The 15,171-nt window shown below is 41.8% G+C and overlaps 2 protein-coding genes across 5 annotated transcripts in view; one reads left to right on the top strand and one right to left on the bottom strand.

Annotated features, from left to right (window-relative positions):
* The window catches only part of kctd2 (potassium channel tetramerization domain containing 2), a 49,421-nt gene extending 35,006 nt beyond the window's left edge, over positions 1 to 14,415 (top strand). The window contains exons 1-6 of one of the 2 annotated variants that reach the window (XM_020604691.1): positions 9,132 to 9,884; positions 11,129 to 11,237; positions 11,341 to 11,432; positions 11,640 to 11,735; positions 12,756 to 12,881; positions 13,372 to 14,415. In XM_020604691.1, the coding sequence (XP_020460347.1) occupies positions 9,519 to 9,884; positions 11,129 to 11,237; positions 11,341 to 11,432; positions 11,640 to 11,735; positions 12,756 to 12,881; positions 13,372 to 13,401 (819 nt within the window). In that variant the 5' untranslated portion in view covers positions 9,132 to 9,518 and the 3' untranslated portion in view covers positions 13,402 to 14,415. Of the gene's footprint in view, positions 1 to 9,131; positions 9,885 to 11,128; positions 11,238 to 11,340; positions 11,433 to 11,639; positions 11,736 to 12,755; positions 12,882 to 13,371 lie in introns of those variants that run through there. The other variant, XM_020604687.1, reaches the window with a different exon arrangement.
* tubgcp2 (tubulin gamma complex component 2) lies at positions 16 to 9,702 on the bottom strand. Of its 3 annotated transcripts, none has more exons than XM_020604694.1 (18): positions 9,617 to 9,702; positions 7,222 to 7,382; positions 6,405 to 6,533; positions 5,943 to 6,119; positions 5,613 to 5,772; positions 5,313 to 5,520; positions 5,032 to 5,231; positions 4,556 to 4,745; positions 4,275 to 4,420; positions 4,012 to 4,192; positions 3,637 to 3,817; positions 3,353 to 3,525; positions 2,826 to 2,954; positions 2,614 to 2,734; positions 2,365 to 2,508; positions 2,080 to 2,196; positions 1,691 to 1,854; positions 16 to 426 (listed from the first exon to the last, which is right to left on the bottom strand). In XM_020604694.1, the coding sequence occupies exons 2-18, from the start codon at positions 7,369 to 7,371 to the stop codon at positions 351 to 353; spliced, it is 2,646 nt and encodes an 881-aa protein (XP_020460350.1). In that variant the 5' UTR covers positions 7,372 to 7,382; positions 9,617 to 9,702; the 3' UTR covers positions 16 to 350. The 3 variants fall into 3 exon arrangements, with proteins under 3 accessions (XP_020460350.1, XP_020460349.1, XP_020460351.1); XM_020604693.1 differs by lacking the exon at positions 9,617 to 9,702 and adding an exon at positions 8,437 to 8,534; XM_020604695.1 differs by lacking the exon at positions 9,617 to 9,702 and adding an exon at positions 8,437 to 8,534 and having other exon boundaries at positions 7,222 to 7,379.
* Positions 14,416 to 15,171: the final 756 nt, after the last annotated feature.

The raw sequence follows: 15,171 nt of genomic DNA, 5'->3' as shown, positions 1-15,171 counted from the left end.
GTTCAGATACAGGAGTCTAATTTAGTAAAGCCTTGTTTTAATGAAATGCAAACATACATTTTGACTGTAAGGTACAATAAGTTACTCATAAGGGGTTTCATGACAACATATTAGATCAGCAACTAATAAACATATTAGTTCCTGATCTTTAAAGTTACATTTGAAGCATTGAAATGACAAAAACATCAAACTGTAACTACATTCATATAGTACATGATATTTAATATACACACACTGAAGTCTGAGCTCTGTGAATCACCAGCTGGTGTGTGGTTGGTAATGATATGGTCAGTTGCTCGAGTACAGGACGTCTTTATGGCCGGGTGGGTCTGGGTCTGTACACACAGAGGCTATGCTGCTGCTTTCTGACTCCGCTCTATGGCCATCCTCTCCAGGCGCTCAGTGTAGAATCCATTGAAATCCAGCCTGTGAAATGATACAAGCCAAGTTAGCAAATTATCATCCATCCATTTTCCTCCGCTTATGCGGAACCGGGTCGAGGGGGCAGCAGTCTAAGCAAAGACGCCCAGACTTCCCTCTCTCCAGACACTTCCTCCAGCTCCTCCGGGGGAATGCCAAGGCATTCCCAGGCCAGCCGAGAGACATAGTCCCTCCAGCGTGTCCTGGGTCTTCCCCAGGGCCTCCTCCGGGTGGGACATGCCCGGAACACCTCCCTAGGAAGGCGTCCAGGAGGCATCTGAAACAGATGCCCGAGCCACCTCAGCTGGCTCCTCTCGATGTGGAGCAGCAGCGGTTCTACTCTGAGCTCCTCCTGGGTGACCGAGCTCCTCACCCTATCTCTAAGGTTGCGCCCGGCCGCCCTGCGGAGAAAGCTCATTTCGGCCGCCTGTATCCGGGATCTTGCCCTTTCGGTCATGACCCAAAGCTCATGACCATAGGTGAGAGTCGGAACGTAGATCAACCAGTAAATCGAGAGCTTCGCCTTACAGCTCAGCTCCTTCTTCACCATGACGGACTGGTACATCGACCGCATTACTGCAGAAGCTGCACCGATCTGCCTGTCAATCTCCCGTTCCATCTTTCCCTCACGCGTGAACAAGAATTATCAGTCTTTTATAAAAAATACCAAGATTATTTCTATCCAAAATGTGTCCATTCATTTTCAATACAACACAACTACTTAGGCCTTTACTGCTCATTTGTGTTCAAGTTTATTAGACTAGCTAATATTGACTTTCTGTCACCTCTGCCTGATGTATTATTGCCTTTAAACTTGCAGTAATTGATGTTTTGGCCACTTGGGGGCAGAACAGGCTGAAACACATCTGACAGAGTATTATCACCATATAATGTTGTTATGGTGAGTATGTGAGCAAACAGATGCCTATTTGCCCATCTGGCAGACAGGAAGCAACATGGGCAGTCATTTGTAGTCATGTTCAATATTTATATAAATCAAAAGTTCCTCCATCACTGTTTTGTGTGCTGCTGTCTGCTGTATGATAACTAGTGTTGGACTGTTCAGGAAAGAAAAGTTTTGATGGGAAGATGTTGATCATTCTGACTTTGATTATGAACATTTTGATTGACTGTACTTAAGCCAACAACAGTCTGTTAAAATATGCCCACAATACTGATACTTAGGACCTGCTCTGTCCGTTCCTAGGTGTGGTAACATAAATTAATGTAAATGTAAAGGTTTAAAAAACATATGGTCCTAGATTTTTACCTGTAGATGATGCTGATCATGCTGTGCTCACAGTCATTGGTGCTGTAGATGCTCAGCTTGTCCAGCAGGTCCAGCAGCAGCATGCTGAAGTTACTGTCAAACTTGCTAATGGTGGCTTCCAAGCCTGCATCTGACTGCAGGGCATCCACATGCTCAGCTAAAAACTGGGGCAATCACAGAACACAAGTGTACTATTTAAGACAAGTTAAACCCAAAAGCTGCAATATCTTTGTGTGCCAGTTTTTAAATAGTTAAAATGTTCTCTGGCTTTGCTGCAGTGTTGATTCACATTTCTGAAACTCAGAGTAGGAATCTGAACTGTTCCTGCATTACACAGTGTATTTGTTCAAATATCACTTTCTTTGACGACGTGGGTGTTTTTGAAATACCTTTGTGGTCAGCCTCATCTTCTCTGCCTCCTCAGCATGTTCGCTCTGAGTGGGAGGCCCATCCATAGTCCCCTGCTCCAGAGACTGACGCTCCAACCTCATGCTCTGTGTGAATCGCTGCAACAGTCAAGAAAAAAATAATTTTAGTATAAGCATTTGGAATCTGCTAGTTTCATTTTAATGGTCCAAAGACAGAAAAAGTCCAGTCAGAAGTCCAGGAACAGACACTCAGCTGGTTTGGTTCTTTTTGGAAAACATTTCCTCTTTATCATCATGTCAACGAACCTGCATGCAGTTTGTGAACATGACGCAGACAGACATGAGCTTGGAGAAGATTCTGAGCAGCTCGGGATTGGTCAGCATGCAGTCCTTCAGACAGTTGTCCAGAAAGCTGGTGTGATGGCAAAGCACGTCGTCAATGTTTGACGCCTGGAGCAGGAGAAGACTGATGGTCAGCAAACAAACACAAGATCGCATTTTCTCCGAAACCTCTTGGACAGCATGGTAACAGTGAGCTTCAGGTTACCAACTCACTGTTTTCAGGTTGTTCTCCATGATGTGCCAGGTCGGCTCCATCACCTCAAACATCATGTAGTACTGGATGTTCTGCACAAAGTTGAGCATGCGCTGTCGGAGGGCAAATGCAGTAGCAAACCTGCAGACAGGCAGTTTGAGCAGAGTTTGTGAGATCATTTCGCTGGTTGAGATGCTTAACTAAATTCTCATTAAATTCAACATCAGCTCACCATTTTGCAGAATGTAAGGAGTACTGTTTGAAATCTTTGTTGCTGACCCATACGTTGCACAGCAGCCTCTCAACATGTTTACAATAAAACATGTGTCGGAACAACATCTGGTACCTCGTCAGTGCTTTCCTGGAGAACGATTACACCTGTTAAAGCTTTTACTAAATGCCTTAGTCTGGTCATATTGTTTATAACCCTTACCCAATAAGAAATATAACCTTTAACCTGCATCAAAGCTGCATATTATTTGTACTTATATTTGTATCCATTGCCAAGATTGAATAATTTTATTGTATGGAAAATGCAGCACACTGAGGCTACAGTTTTCTACTGCATACATATTTAAGAAGCTTTAGAGTGGTGCTTAAAGTAAGCCTTTTATTCCTTTTCAGTTTTATTTTTCTGTGGGTAAATCTGGAGTTATGAGCGGTTCCCGTGTTATCTTTAAAAGAAGAAATGTGTCTACATTTTGTAACATGTGCTGCACTACTGTTAAATCTTCATGATCAGATCTGGCAGTTCTGAACCTGTTGATGATGAGCGAGAGTGGCCATTTGACGATGTAGTCGAAGGAGAAGGCCTCCAGGCCACTGTGGGCCACGTCTGTTGGGTCTGCGTTGATGATGGCCTTTTCTTGTTTGGTCTCGATGGCCAGCACCCGCAGCAGCTGAGTGATGACATCATGAGGCATCAAGTCGATCTGTGGAAAGAGGAGAGGAAGTTCAAAAACTAAACGTGAAACAGCATGACTCATAATTTATTTCATCAGTCTGCAAGTAAAGGAAGATGAAAGCACTTCATAATACTTGACCTTGAGATCATCTTTGAAGGGGTCTGTGTTGGCAGTGCTCATCCTCAGAGCCAGCTCCAGGAGGGCTTCTAGTCTGGGAGGAACAATGTCATCCACCGGCTTCTTCAGCTCTTCCTCCGTCAGGTCCATGAAGTGCACAAAGAAATCGCCTTTGTCCATCAAAAAGTAGTGTTTGATGGATCTATTAAAAATAACACCACCACATATACAATAGACTGTCTATCACAAAGATTGTATAAGAACTTCAGAAGCAACTAGCAGTCTATTTCTGTTATTGTTTTATCTGAATGGGTCTAAAAAATGTATTATTATTATTATTATGTGGGAAAACAACCAGTACAGACATCTTAACCTCAAACAGCATTAACCATTTACCTCAGGCGTGAAACCAGCTCCTTCTCTTCCATGAGAAAGTCCAGCAGCACTTTGCTGGCATAATTGTAGGCTTTCTCTATCTGCTCCACGTAGGCCCTCTCCTTCAGTGTGTACAGGACCTCCTTAGCATCAGGACACGTCACGTCACGGCCACACTCCCGCACGACATTCAGGTATTTTCCTTCACAACAAAAGAAAAGGGAATAAAATCTTCTGTCGAAGAAAGGTTCCTCTAATGTTTTACATTAGTTTTGTGTTTTTACCTGTGCTTAATATTTTGACTGCCATTTTCTGTAGAAAGGAGGGAATCCGATGCTGTACGATGGTGTATCTCTGATCCCAGTACTTGTCGTTGTAGTCCTCCTGAATCTTCTCTTTCTGTAACTCATGTTCCTCAACCATGAACTCACTGTGCAGATCGAAACATGGACAAAATAGACATGATATCAGATGTAAAAGCAAAGCAGAAAAACTGTTATATGTTCGCTAGTGTGCTTTATTATCTGACCATTATTTTGAGTCTATGCTGTGAGAGCAGCTGTACCTGTATGGATCCTTGATGATGCCCCTGTAGACCCATTTCTCCAATATTTCAAAGTAAGGGACACTGGCTGCTTTAGTGAGGTAGAGGCACAGCTCCTGAGCCTGGCTGTCACCAGTGTAGTTGAAAGTTCGGTCGTGGAGAAGGCTCAGTGTTGACCCGCCCATACACTCTCCTTTGTCCACTGAGGAAGCTGCAAAAATAGAGGAAGCAATTATTCCATTTCATTTCAAGCATTGGCTTCTTAAATTGTCAAAAAAGTATGTTTAATGAATTGATACATATCAGGTATTTCTGAAAGAATAGACTGATGAAAAAGGAGACAAGGCGCTATTTCTTTCTCTCCAAATGGAGTTATACACTTCTCTGTTGTCAGCTTAGCAAAAAAGTTAACATTAATACAGAACTCAGCACTGCCACCTTCACACCGAGCATCGCTAGAAATGCAAAAGACACAGACCTTATGTTCAGACTCTTACCGATAGAGGCCAGTATCTCCATGGTCCTCATGGTGGGCTGGATGTAGAACCAGAGCTTCTGCAGGGACAATAGGCCCTGCCGCTGCAGGTGCTCCAGCTGAGTGACCAGGATCAGGTACTCCTTCATCAGGATCCTCATTGCCGCGGTCAGGGCGTGGTTCACCTGGCCGTACTCAAAGGATGACTTCTCCTCAATGAAACTGAAAAAGATGTGAATATTACCATTTAATATTTCCTGTGCAGGAGACAGATGCATTTGTCAGTCATGTCTACACACTCACCGAGTTATAGTAGAATAATATGATGCAACTGGTGTTATTCTGTTGACCAGCTCTTTGATAGACATGTCCAGAGTTGAATCTACAATGAAGGAGCGGTTCTGCCTCCCCAGTACAGGCTGAGCAGTAATGTCTCGCCCATCAACTCCAATCATGACAAACAGCAGGTCCTCAACCAGGGCTTGCTCCTGCATAGCCAGAGGCATCGTACCTGATCACAGATAGCACTGTTATTAACACTGCCAACAATAGCCTATACCTAGTGTCCAGCAGCAGAAATCACTTAATCAGTTAATGGCCTACCAACGGCCACAGCTGGATCCCCTGGCAGGGTGGGGCTAGTAATAAAGTCTCCGAGGAGAGCAGGACGGTCGTACACCCAATTAGGAAACACCGGGTTGAGTTGGGTGGGGTTCTTCTTGTTGTGTTTGTCCCTTAGCATCTTCCGCGTGACTTCGGCAGGCTGCAGGCAAAATCGTAAACATCAGAATTACAAGCAGCATCAGATGCCTGGAACCTGTAAACTGACAGTAACAGATTTTTGGCCCCCTCTCTGAAGCCACAGAAAGTCGGAAACAGTCCCCCCACTAACCTAAGCTTCACATCGACGGGATAGGAGTAAGAAACACTCACCAGGGGAGCTGTGGAGCTGGCTGTTACATTGCCGAGCTTCTTTCGCAGTTCATCCAGTTCCTGCATGGACATCTTGGTGCTGGTTTGAGGCAGAGTGTAGCTGGTGGTTGTGACTGATGTTGTGTTTGCCGAGGACTCTGATCTCTCTTTGGCATTCTGCTGCAGAAACTGGAGTGTCTACAAAAATATTAGAACAAAGATGTGACCTGAGACAATGTGATAAAAAAACATGTTGAATACTGTGATTCAAAAGGCAGTTTAACTTTTTTTTTTAAATCAGGGAGAAATCTATGGGACTTATGTAAACGAACGCATGCATATTCTGTTGTTTGTGTGGCAAACTGGTCATTTAAAATCATATTAAAACAAAAATCATTCTTTACATCAACATTTCAAATCCAGGAAACGGATTACCTTGATTACCTACTATATGTAATTAGTAACTTGTAAACTCTATATTACCTCTTTATCCTCACAGAGTTTGGAGAGCAGGTAGACCAGAGGGTCAAGGTTGCGAGCATTTTTGGACTTGAGCTCCTCATACTTCCTCAAGAAGTCCTCAGGGGTCTTAGAGAACTCAGCTAATTTGACCTGAAAATCCAGAATCAGCAACATTCATTTCCACAAAGAGTGTGACAAATCATTTTTATAGCAACATCCTACTTTCAAAATAGATTTAAACTCCAACTGTTCTGCTTCCTGTTAACTTAGCCTTTTCCTACTTATTGGCTGATTTCTATTTAAACAATGGTACACAAATACGCCACTATGCATGACCTTCCAGCCCTTTTCAATGGATCATTTTCAAGACATTTTGTAATAACCTAAACAATAATGTATTTCTATGAAAAAAATGCTAGAGCTGCTGCCAACTGCAAGAACTTGCGATAAAAAAAAAAGAAAATCTCAAACTCAACCAGAAACAATATAATAATGTTTCATTGACACTAACAAGACAAACATTTTAACGTGTTACATCACAGTGTGTTTCACTCGCAGCACCTTCAGGCTTTGTCATTGCTGAGCATTACATGCTACTCTGTGTCAATAAGACAGCCTTATTTTATGTTTGTGGCTCAAACATACAGGCTTTCAGTCTGAACGGAGCCCTACTTTGTGTGGCAGGCACATCTAGCAAAAATACATTCTGCTGGCCATAGCAGTTTATAATACCTTCCTTCCAGAAGAATTCACCAATCTGATGACATTATGGTAAATTCTGTCATGTTCCAGGATTTTTCCGTACCTGCTATGTTGTATTAAAGTGTGTATTATTTACCTTGGCACTGTGAGCAGAGACTGTAGTGGTGACATAAGGAGTCCTGTGCTTTTGTAGTAAATCTATGTAGCCCTCTGCTCCATCACCTCCTCGCACATGAAGCAGGCTGAGCAACTCGTTGACATCGTGGTGGATCCTGAACTCGCTCATGGCTCAGGCTGCTGAGATGACGACATATTCTGTCAGCAGGCTTTGCCTTCCATTTCATTAGAGCTCATTTTAGTAATTTATAAGGAGATCTGCCAAACATTTGACTGGTTCCAGTTGTCAAATATCTTAAAAATATCTTTGTGTTAGTCACACAAAACAAGACATTTAAGGGCATGATCTTGAAAAATTATAACAGGCATTTTTCAATATCTTCTGACATTTTCTAGAAAACTGAGAAAATAATCTGCACATGAATTGATCATTAAAGTATTTATTAGTTGCAGACCTAATTTAATACCTGTTTACCAGCTTAGTGTGGGTGATATTGCCTAAAACGATTTATGCTGCAGATCTTGGTGGTAGTAGCAAATATTCAAACAAGAACTTTGAAGGTCGAAGTGGAGAAGGGTTCCATGTGAGCCGCATATAATAACACTTTTTTCCTGGGCTCTATAACAGTAACTCCTAATGATATGATCAATTAAATGAACGCCTCTTATGCAAGCAATCCAGACTTAGATAGTCGCAGGCTATTTCAGTTTAAATTTATAACTGCATAACATCAGGCAGCCCAGTCAGACACAAAATCATTTTATAACTCACATTATTGAACACAGCAGGTAATAGAAAAGAAATCAAGACTTTATAATACTCTCTCCCTTTTTAAAAAAACAGAATTTAAAACCTGCAGATATTCAGTGTTAAGAGGGGAAGGGGAGAACAGTTGAACACCCATTACAGATGATATCAGCATCGGTGCTACTGGCTCATACTGACAAGCATCATCCACATCTTGGCTGAGTACAAGAAATAATTGTCTCAATCTGCACTTTTCAAAGCTGCATTCATGTTTTGCCATCTTTTCTCCCCATCATGAAGTGATGCTGAGCTAACAGTTATTTCGTGCTAGCAGGCTAACTAGCAAAACGAACTAGCCTATAGGATGAGGATGCTAACTGGTCGATATCTTAGCCTGAATGACAGATGTAAATAACTATAATAATGTAACTCTGTAATCATAGGCCGTATTACAGGTCAAATGCAACTGTTAGATTAGCAGTATACCTCTCAGTCGTATCCAAAACAACAGTGTACACCAATAACGCGCCCACGTCTGGTCAAATTCTTCTTCACTTACTAAAATCCACGTTGTAATGGCGCATTACCGCCCCCACAGGCTAAATACGACGCTACAACAAAGTGGCAACTACAACTTGAGGCACTACAGTCACAATAATAGATTTTCAACAGTAATATTTTCAACACTATAGGCACAATATAAGCTGTCTGGGAAAATGTTATATATAAAATGTATTTCGTTGTAAATTATAATTTTGCGTAACGTTTTTATTCACAAATGCGCCTTTCGAGACAATTTTCGAGAGATGTTGTTTTTTGTTACTCCTAAATATTGCATTGCATTATACTGAGAGGAGTTTCTATTATTTTATAATTCTATTATTATTTTGTCCATCTCATTTATAGTTTATACTTTATATTTATATATCAGACCAGGCTAAATAAAAGAAATACTTCTCTGGGCGGTCATCAAATGTTTTGTTTTTAAAGTAGTTAACTGGCACTAACATGGCTAACTGGTATGTTTAATGCTCTTTCTTTGTGTTTTTAACGCGCAGTGTAAAGTAGTTTGAATTCCCTTAGTGTAGGCTATGGAATGTGTCTCAACTCGGCATAATGTCCAATATATTATTATTATTATTATTAATTTTAAAGAAAGATTTTCCACTTTTATTTGAGAAGCCAAAATTCCTGAGCAAATTATACTGGATGTGCTATTATTTTGAAAAACGATTATATAGCGGAAGTAAACAGTAATCACGTTACAACCCGGAAGTATTGTCTTTCACAGATTAACGTTTGAATAGACAAGAATGACCGATTTATCTGGTAAATAAACGATGAAAGGCAATACTTCCAACATCGTTCAGCCGTTCATCGTCATATTTGTGTCTTAATCTTCGGCGCTGGAGGCAGAGGCGGTCGAGTGTGAGCAGCAACGCCCTGATGCCAGCCTCCCCGCCGGAGAAAAATAACCTCGCAGTGTTTACAAATCGGCTGAGAGAAATTGTTTCCCCGCAGTGTCGTTAGCTAATCGGGAGGTTGCTTGTTTCCAGACAAAGAAAAACATGGCTGAACTCCATGTTGTGGAATCGAGCGGTACTAGCACCATAGAGCAGTCTGAGCACCGTGATATTCGCGGTACTGTGCGCCTGGCTTCGCCTACTCTCATGCTTCCGCCGCGGAGCAGCCAGCTCAGTCCCGGCGGGGTGTCGAGCGGCAGTGGAGGAGGTGGAGGGCGGTCAGTGTTCGGGTTCCCGGTGAAGAGCAACCTCAGCTTGCCGTCTGAACCGGTGGACAAACCGGGCTCACGCTGGGTCCGGCTCAACGTTGGTGGGACCTACTTCGTCACGACCAAACAGACGCTGTGCAGGGACCCCAAATCTTTCCTGTTCCGACTATGTCAAGAAGACCCTGACCTGGACTCTGACAAAGTGAGTCCACGTGTTTATAAAGAGCTATAATGTTGATTTTGGTTGTCTTCATCATTATATAGACTCACAAAAGCAAACATATCAAATATGTGTTTGTTTCTTAAAGGAGAGTTTAATTGTTTTCTTCAAGATTTATGTGAAAATAAAAGATAGCTGGTGAGTCATCGCTAATGTTTTATTAAACAAACTGGTAAAAGAAAATCCAGGCTCTCATTTGTGTCTCTTTTTGGTCAGTTTGCATCTCTTCGTTGTTTTGCCGTTATGTACGATAGCTCTGTATCGCTTTGTGTTCATGTTGTATCTTTTGACTGAGCTAGACAGTCATTTCAAAGGTCAGGGGCCTTCTCATCACTCTGGCCCCTAAGATAGTACCCTTTAGGCCAGCGGATTGCCTCGGTGATCCATGCATGCCTCTGGCCAAATGCAAGGCTGTCTTACCGACTGAGTGTATATCATTTCTGTTTTATTAATCACAGTTTGTTTCACCATTTTTGCACACCTGAAGTATCATGTCAACGACAACTGGTCCTCTATCATGCATCCTGTCTCCTTGGTCTTGTAGAGGGACTGTGTGTCCAAACCTGGCTTCAAGTTCTTCATTTAGTTAGTTGTAGTTTATACTGAGGTAATGTCTCATGTGTTTTTTTTTTTGTTTTTTTTTTATCTGTTCCAGTGGTAACATATTTTCCAAGCATTGCCTCCACTTAGAGCCAGATGATGCGGTTACAATCTGTATCATGGTGTATTCATAATGATATTTTCCAGTATATCATGACCAGGCAAATGTATGCAAAGTCATTATCAGTCTGCAACCTTCTGCAAGTGTCCATAGTTCAGCGATGATGACAAACCAACCCTCACTAGATCCAGGCTTTATTTGAATTTTTGATCTGATGGCAACATATTGTATCAGCTGATATCCCTTAAATTTAGTTATTAAAGAATTACAGCCTATACTGAGTGGGACATTTTACAGTTGTGTTTGCCTTCCAAATTAACTGAAACATATCCTTAGCATTTCCTTTCTGATGTCACTTGTTACTTCGATGGATTGGCACAACATCAGCGTTGGTATGTGAATGAGTTGATGTGTCTGTCAAGCTGAAGTTTCTGGATTGTGGTATTGATGAATGCGGCTTCTTCATTCCAGAAGTCTCTTCTTTATTATTCCACTGCACAGTTTTCCAGTTTATACAAAGTGGTGTAACAGTGATGACAAACCAAGTCTTGTGATGTTCCTACAGGATGACACAGGAGCCTACCTGATTGACAGGGACCCTACATATTTTGGCCCCATCCTTAATTACCTACGGCATGGAAAACTGATTATGGATAAGAATCTAGCAGAGGAAGGTAAAATGTCTTGGTCCCTCCAGCTGCAAATCAGGCAGAGTGAGAACTCTTTACAGTGTATAGAGACCAAACAGTCTGATGATCCATTCATGTTGTGTTTCAGGTGTTCTTGAGGAAGCTGAGTTCTACAACATCGCTTCACTGGTGCGGCTGGTGAAAGAGAGGATACGGGACAATGAGAACCGGACATCTCAGGTATAGGAAACAGAGACTGAAACAAAAACAAGGTCAGGTGACTGAGAACAAAGTTGGCAGATAAATCTGTTCCACTATTTCTTCTACGACAAATATACCCAAAATATTTGTTTTTATTTGTTTAAGCAAAAAAATGTGTTTGTGTGCAGATATTTGATTTTGTTTTAGTAACACTGTGTGTGTGTTTGCTTCTGTCTTGTCCCCCAGGGCCCTGTGAAGCATGTGTATCGAGTACTACAGTGCCAAGAGGAGGAACTCACTCAGATGGTCTCAACCATGTCAGATGGTTGGAAGTTTGAGCAGGTGCAGAAAATACAGCTTGTTCCTCTTGTCATGTTTTAGCTGATGCTTGAGTTGTTTCAAAACTGCTGTTTATAGCTTAAGTGTGGAGATAGGCCTAAAGCATTCGGCATGAATCTAATATCATGAGATATCAGCAAAATGAGAATGGTTTGGAGTGTAATAAATTGTCTTATCAGCTGAAATGTGTCTATAACACTGAATATCAAAATCTGTCAGGTACTCATAATTAGCATTGACTGTCTTTCAGATTTAAGGCTGGTGATTATTTTCATTATTGACTGATCTGCCCATTTACTTTCCTTATTAATCACTTGTCTATACAATGTCAGAAAACAATCCAACATGCTATCCTGACCCTGGAGGTGTCCTCTTCATATGCTTTGTTTTGTTCAAATCCCAAAGACATTCAGATGATAAATAAAAAGTATTAATGTCTGGGTCCAGAGTAGAAGCTGAAGTCATTTTTTTATTGTAATAATTAACTAGATATTGTATTGTTATTTCCTGTCCATTGACTAATTGAGTTGTTGACTGACTGCCTCAGCTGTAAGATTATTAATAATGGTGCTTACTTATTATGCGATCCTACAGTTTTTGGTTTTAAATTCTAATTTTGCTCTTTTTTTTTGTCGATTTAGTCATAATTTAGGCAGAATTGTTGAACTGAATGTGACAACTTCTGCTTCTTTTGTTAACTGAAGAAAATGGTTCTGTATTGAAAAAGGTGTGTGCGCCAGAACTCTGGGGTGGCATTATCAAAACTGGCAGACAAACCCTGTTTGGTTCAGGAAATATAAACATGAATTATCTGATATAACTGCTTTAGCTATAGCTTTTTGTATATATCATTTGTTGTGTCACATGACCAGCTGTTATGATTATTTATTCCTTAAAAACTGGGGGGAAAGCAGTATTGCTCAGAATGTAGATTTTAGGTTGCCTTACATCTGTCACACCACTGTGTACGGGAATTCATTTGTAATCCCACCTATTTTGCTTTTTTCCTGTGATTGTTCTCAGCTTATAAGTATTGGCTCCTCATATAACTACGGCAGTGAGGACCAGGCGGAGTTTCTATGTGTAGTTTCCAGGGAACTCAACAACTCTACCAACGGTATCGTCATCGAGCCCACAGAGAAGGCCAAGGTGAGTGACCCCATGAACATGACTTCTGTGTTCTATGTTTTTCTTATTGTCAGTAAGTTCCAGACTCTGTAGTTTATTTTTGAGTTAATCTCACACATCGTCCTGCTGCCAGAAACGTTTCCTAACATGAGGCTCAGAGGATAAATATAAAGGGTTGCAAGATGAGTGACAGGATGGGAAATGGGGAAAAAACATAATTCTCTGAAAAGGCTGAAAAAAATAGTTTCCTTTACTGATTAATCTGGCACTTAGTTCAAAACCCAAGGAGATTCAGTCTCGTATAAGAAGAGAGAAAGCAGTAATTGTACACATCTGAAACACTTGAACCAGATTTTTAATTTTTCCTTAAATGACTTGACTTGATCAAACTAGCTTGGTTCTTACCTTCATGAAACTGGGAGAACAGAAATAAGTCAGTTTTAGTTTGGGGGGTTTAAAGGGTTTCGGTGCTGTTGTTTCCACTGAAGCATTTTTCCCTCTGTCCCCTCAGATCCTTCAGGAGCGAGGCTCGCGGATGTGAAGAGACCCCGGTCCTGAGCTAAACAGCACTTTTAACAACAAATTCAAAACAAAAGCATGAATGTTGTCTCCATGGGTTTACTCCCCTCCATCTTTCACTACCACCTTCATCATCATCAGCCCCCTCCCTCCTCGTCTGGTGTGCCTTGCCACAGTGGGGGCTCCCCAGCGCTGCTACACCCTGACTTGTCTTCTCATTTCTTCTCCTCTGTCGCAGGCTGTGGAACACACTCAGGGGGAGTTTAAAAGCGATTAAAAGTGAGTGGTTTTTCCTCATAGCAGTTTTTTGCTGGCCAGTGTCTTGGTGGTGCAGGCTACGGTGCTGATTGTAGCCCCTTGTTGTGAGTGGATGGACGCCCAGCATGGAGCTACTATACATCATCATTATCGTCATTGTCATTATCACTGTCAACAAACAGGGTACGTCCACACTCTTATACATTTGGCTCTGTCAACGTTAGCAGAAATCTCCTCAGGACTGTGAAAGGACATAAAGGAGTGAATGCAGCTTCCTGACTGAGCCTCTCTCTTCACCCGGATCTGTTAATGGAGCGAGTGTGGGCGTACGCCATCCTCCCCCTCTGCACTCGCAGACTCCTCAGCTGGCATGTGAGCCAAGTAGCGGTACAACAAACCTGAGCCAGGAAGTCCAGAGGTGGAGGAGTAGACGTTCAGCTCCAGGCAGCTTGATACAGTCAGATCCCTCTGTTTGAGCCAACCTGCTGCAGCGTTTCTTCCACTCTGTCTAGTCTTCAGAAACAGCTTAAGCAAGTGGGTGATTTTCATCTCACAGACACCCTGTCTTAGTTCGGCACTGTGCCAACACTGCTGGAAAGTCACGGCATCCTGCGCCTCCTGTTTCCTGTTTTCAGGCTTGATGTGATCTGTCCCTGCATGGGAGCAAATGAAAACAAATGTCTCAAAAAGACTACACCTGTGTACAGTTTGTCAAGGCATGACAGGAATCTATATAAATCTATATAGGCTACATGATGAAATTATATGAAAAACCGAATGCTGACGGTGTAATTATTGATTTCTGTATCATAGTTGTCATATATTTACATATTTTGTTGGGTGAGTCTATTTAAATGATGGAGAAAATGTCTGTTTTCCTGAAGGTTCTGAAGGTTTCCCACCCACTCCAAAGTGTGAGTGTATGCAGTGCCTCTCTGCTTCTGTCCATGGCTGAAATATCACCAGTTTTTCAGCTGCATGTTTTCTGTAGTGGTCCTCACTAAGTTTTCTCTTAAATATCCTTCTCTGATCTTTTGCATATCTTAAAATTGTAACTAAGGCTAAAGAAAACTACTGTTCTTGCCATTTGTCCAGACAAACGTTGGCATGGTGGGGGAGTGGACTGTGGCCAGCCTATATGCTGCCTCAAAACCCTGACACACCCGTCTCTCCCTGGCCTTGTGCTGTTCTCATGCCAATATTCACTCACTTTGCAACTGCTTCTGTTGCCACTCCTCAGTTTAACACCTAAATGACTGTGTTGTCTTACATTCTGCAGCACTTGTAGCAACTGTGGCTCAAGCTAAATTGTACTTCTCACACTTAAAGCCCTGAGATACCTGAGCCTGCAACAGCACACAAATTCATAAACTGTGAGTGAATGTGCCTGATGGGAAGTGTCATCGGCTTCCTGAGCTGCAGGGAGAAGCTTTTGTTTCAGATGTTATGTAACATTTTTCTCTGTGCCAACAGAGATACTCGCTTGGTTACAGCATGTTTCTCTTGAGCTACACTTGACATTAAGTTGCTTTGT

This window comes from Monopterus albus, unplaced genomic scaffold, assembly GCF_001952655.1.
Source record: "Monopterus albus unplaced genomic scaffold, M_albus_1.0 scaffold67.1, whole genome shotgun sequence".
NCBI lineage: Eukaryota > Metazoa > Chordata > Actinopteri > Synbranchiformes > Synbranchidae > Monopterus > Monopterus albus.
This window is presented reverse-complemented; position numbering and strand designations above follow the sequence as displayed.

Excerpts from the sequence above, each read along its gene's own strand:
- tubgcp2 (XM_020604694.1), bottom strand. The coding sequence starts at position 7,371 with ATGAGCGAGTTCAGGATCCACCACGATGTCAACGAGTTGCTCAGCCTG. Across the intron at positions 6,534-7,221 it reads TCTCTGCTCACAGTGCCAAG|GTCAAATTAGCTGAGTTCTC; the intron begins GTAAATAATACA and ends CTGGATTTTCAG. Across the intron at positions 5,232-5,312 it reads TATTATTCTACTATAACTCG|TTTCATTGAGGAGAAGTCAT; the intron begins GTGAGTGTGTAG and ends CATCTTTTTCAG.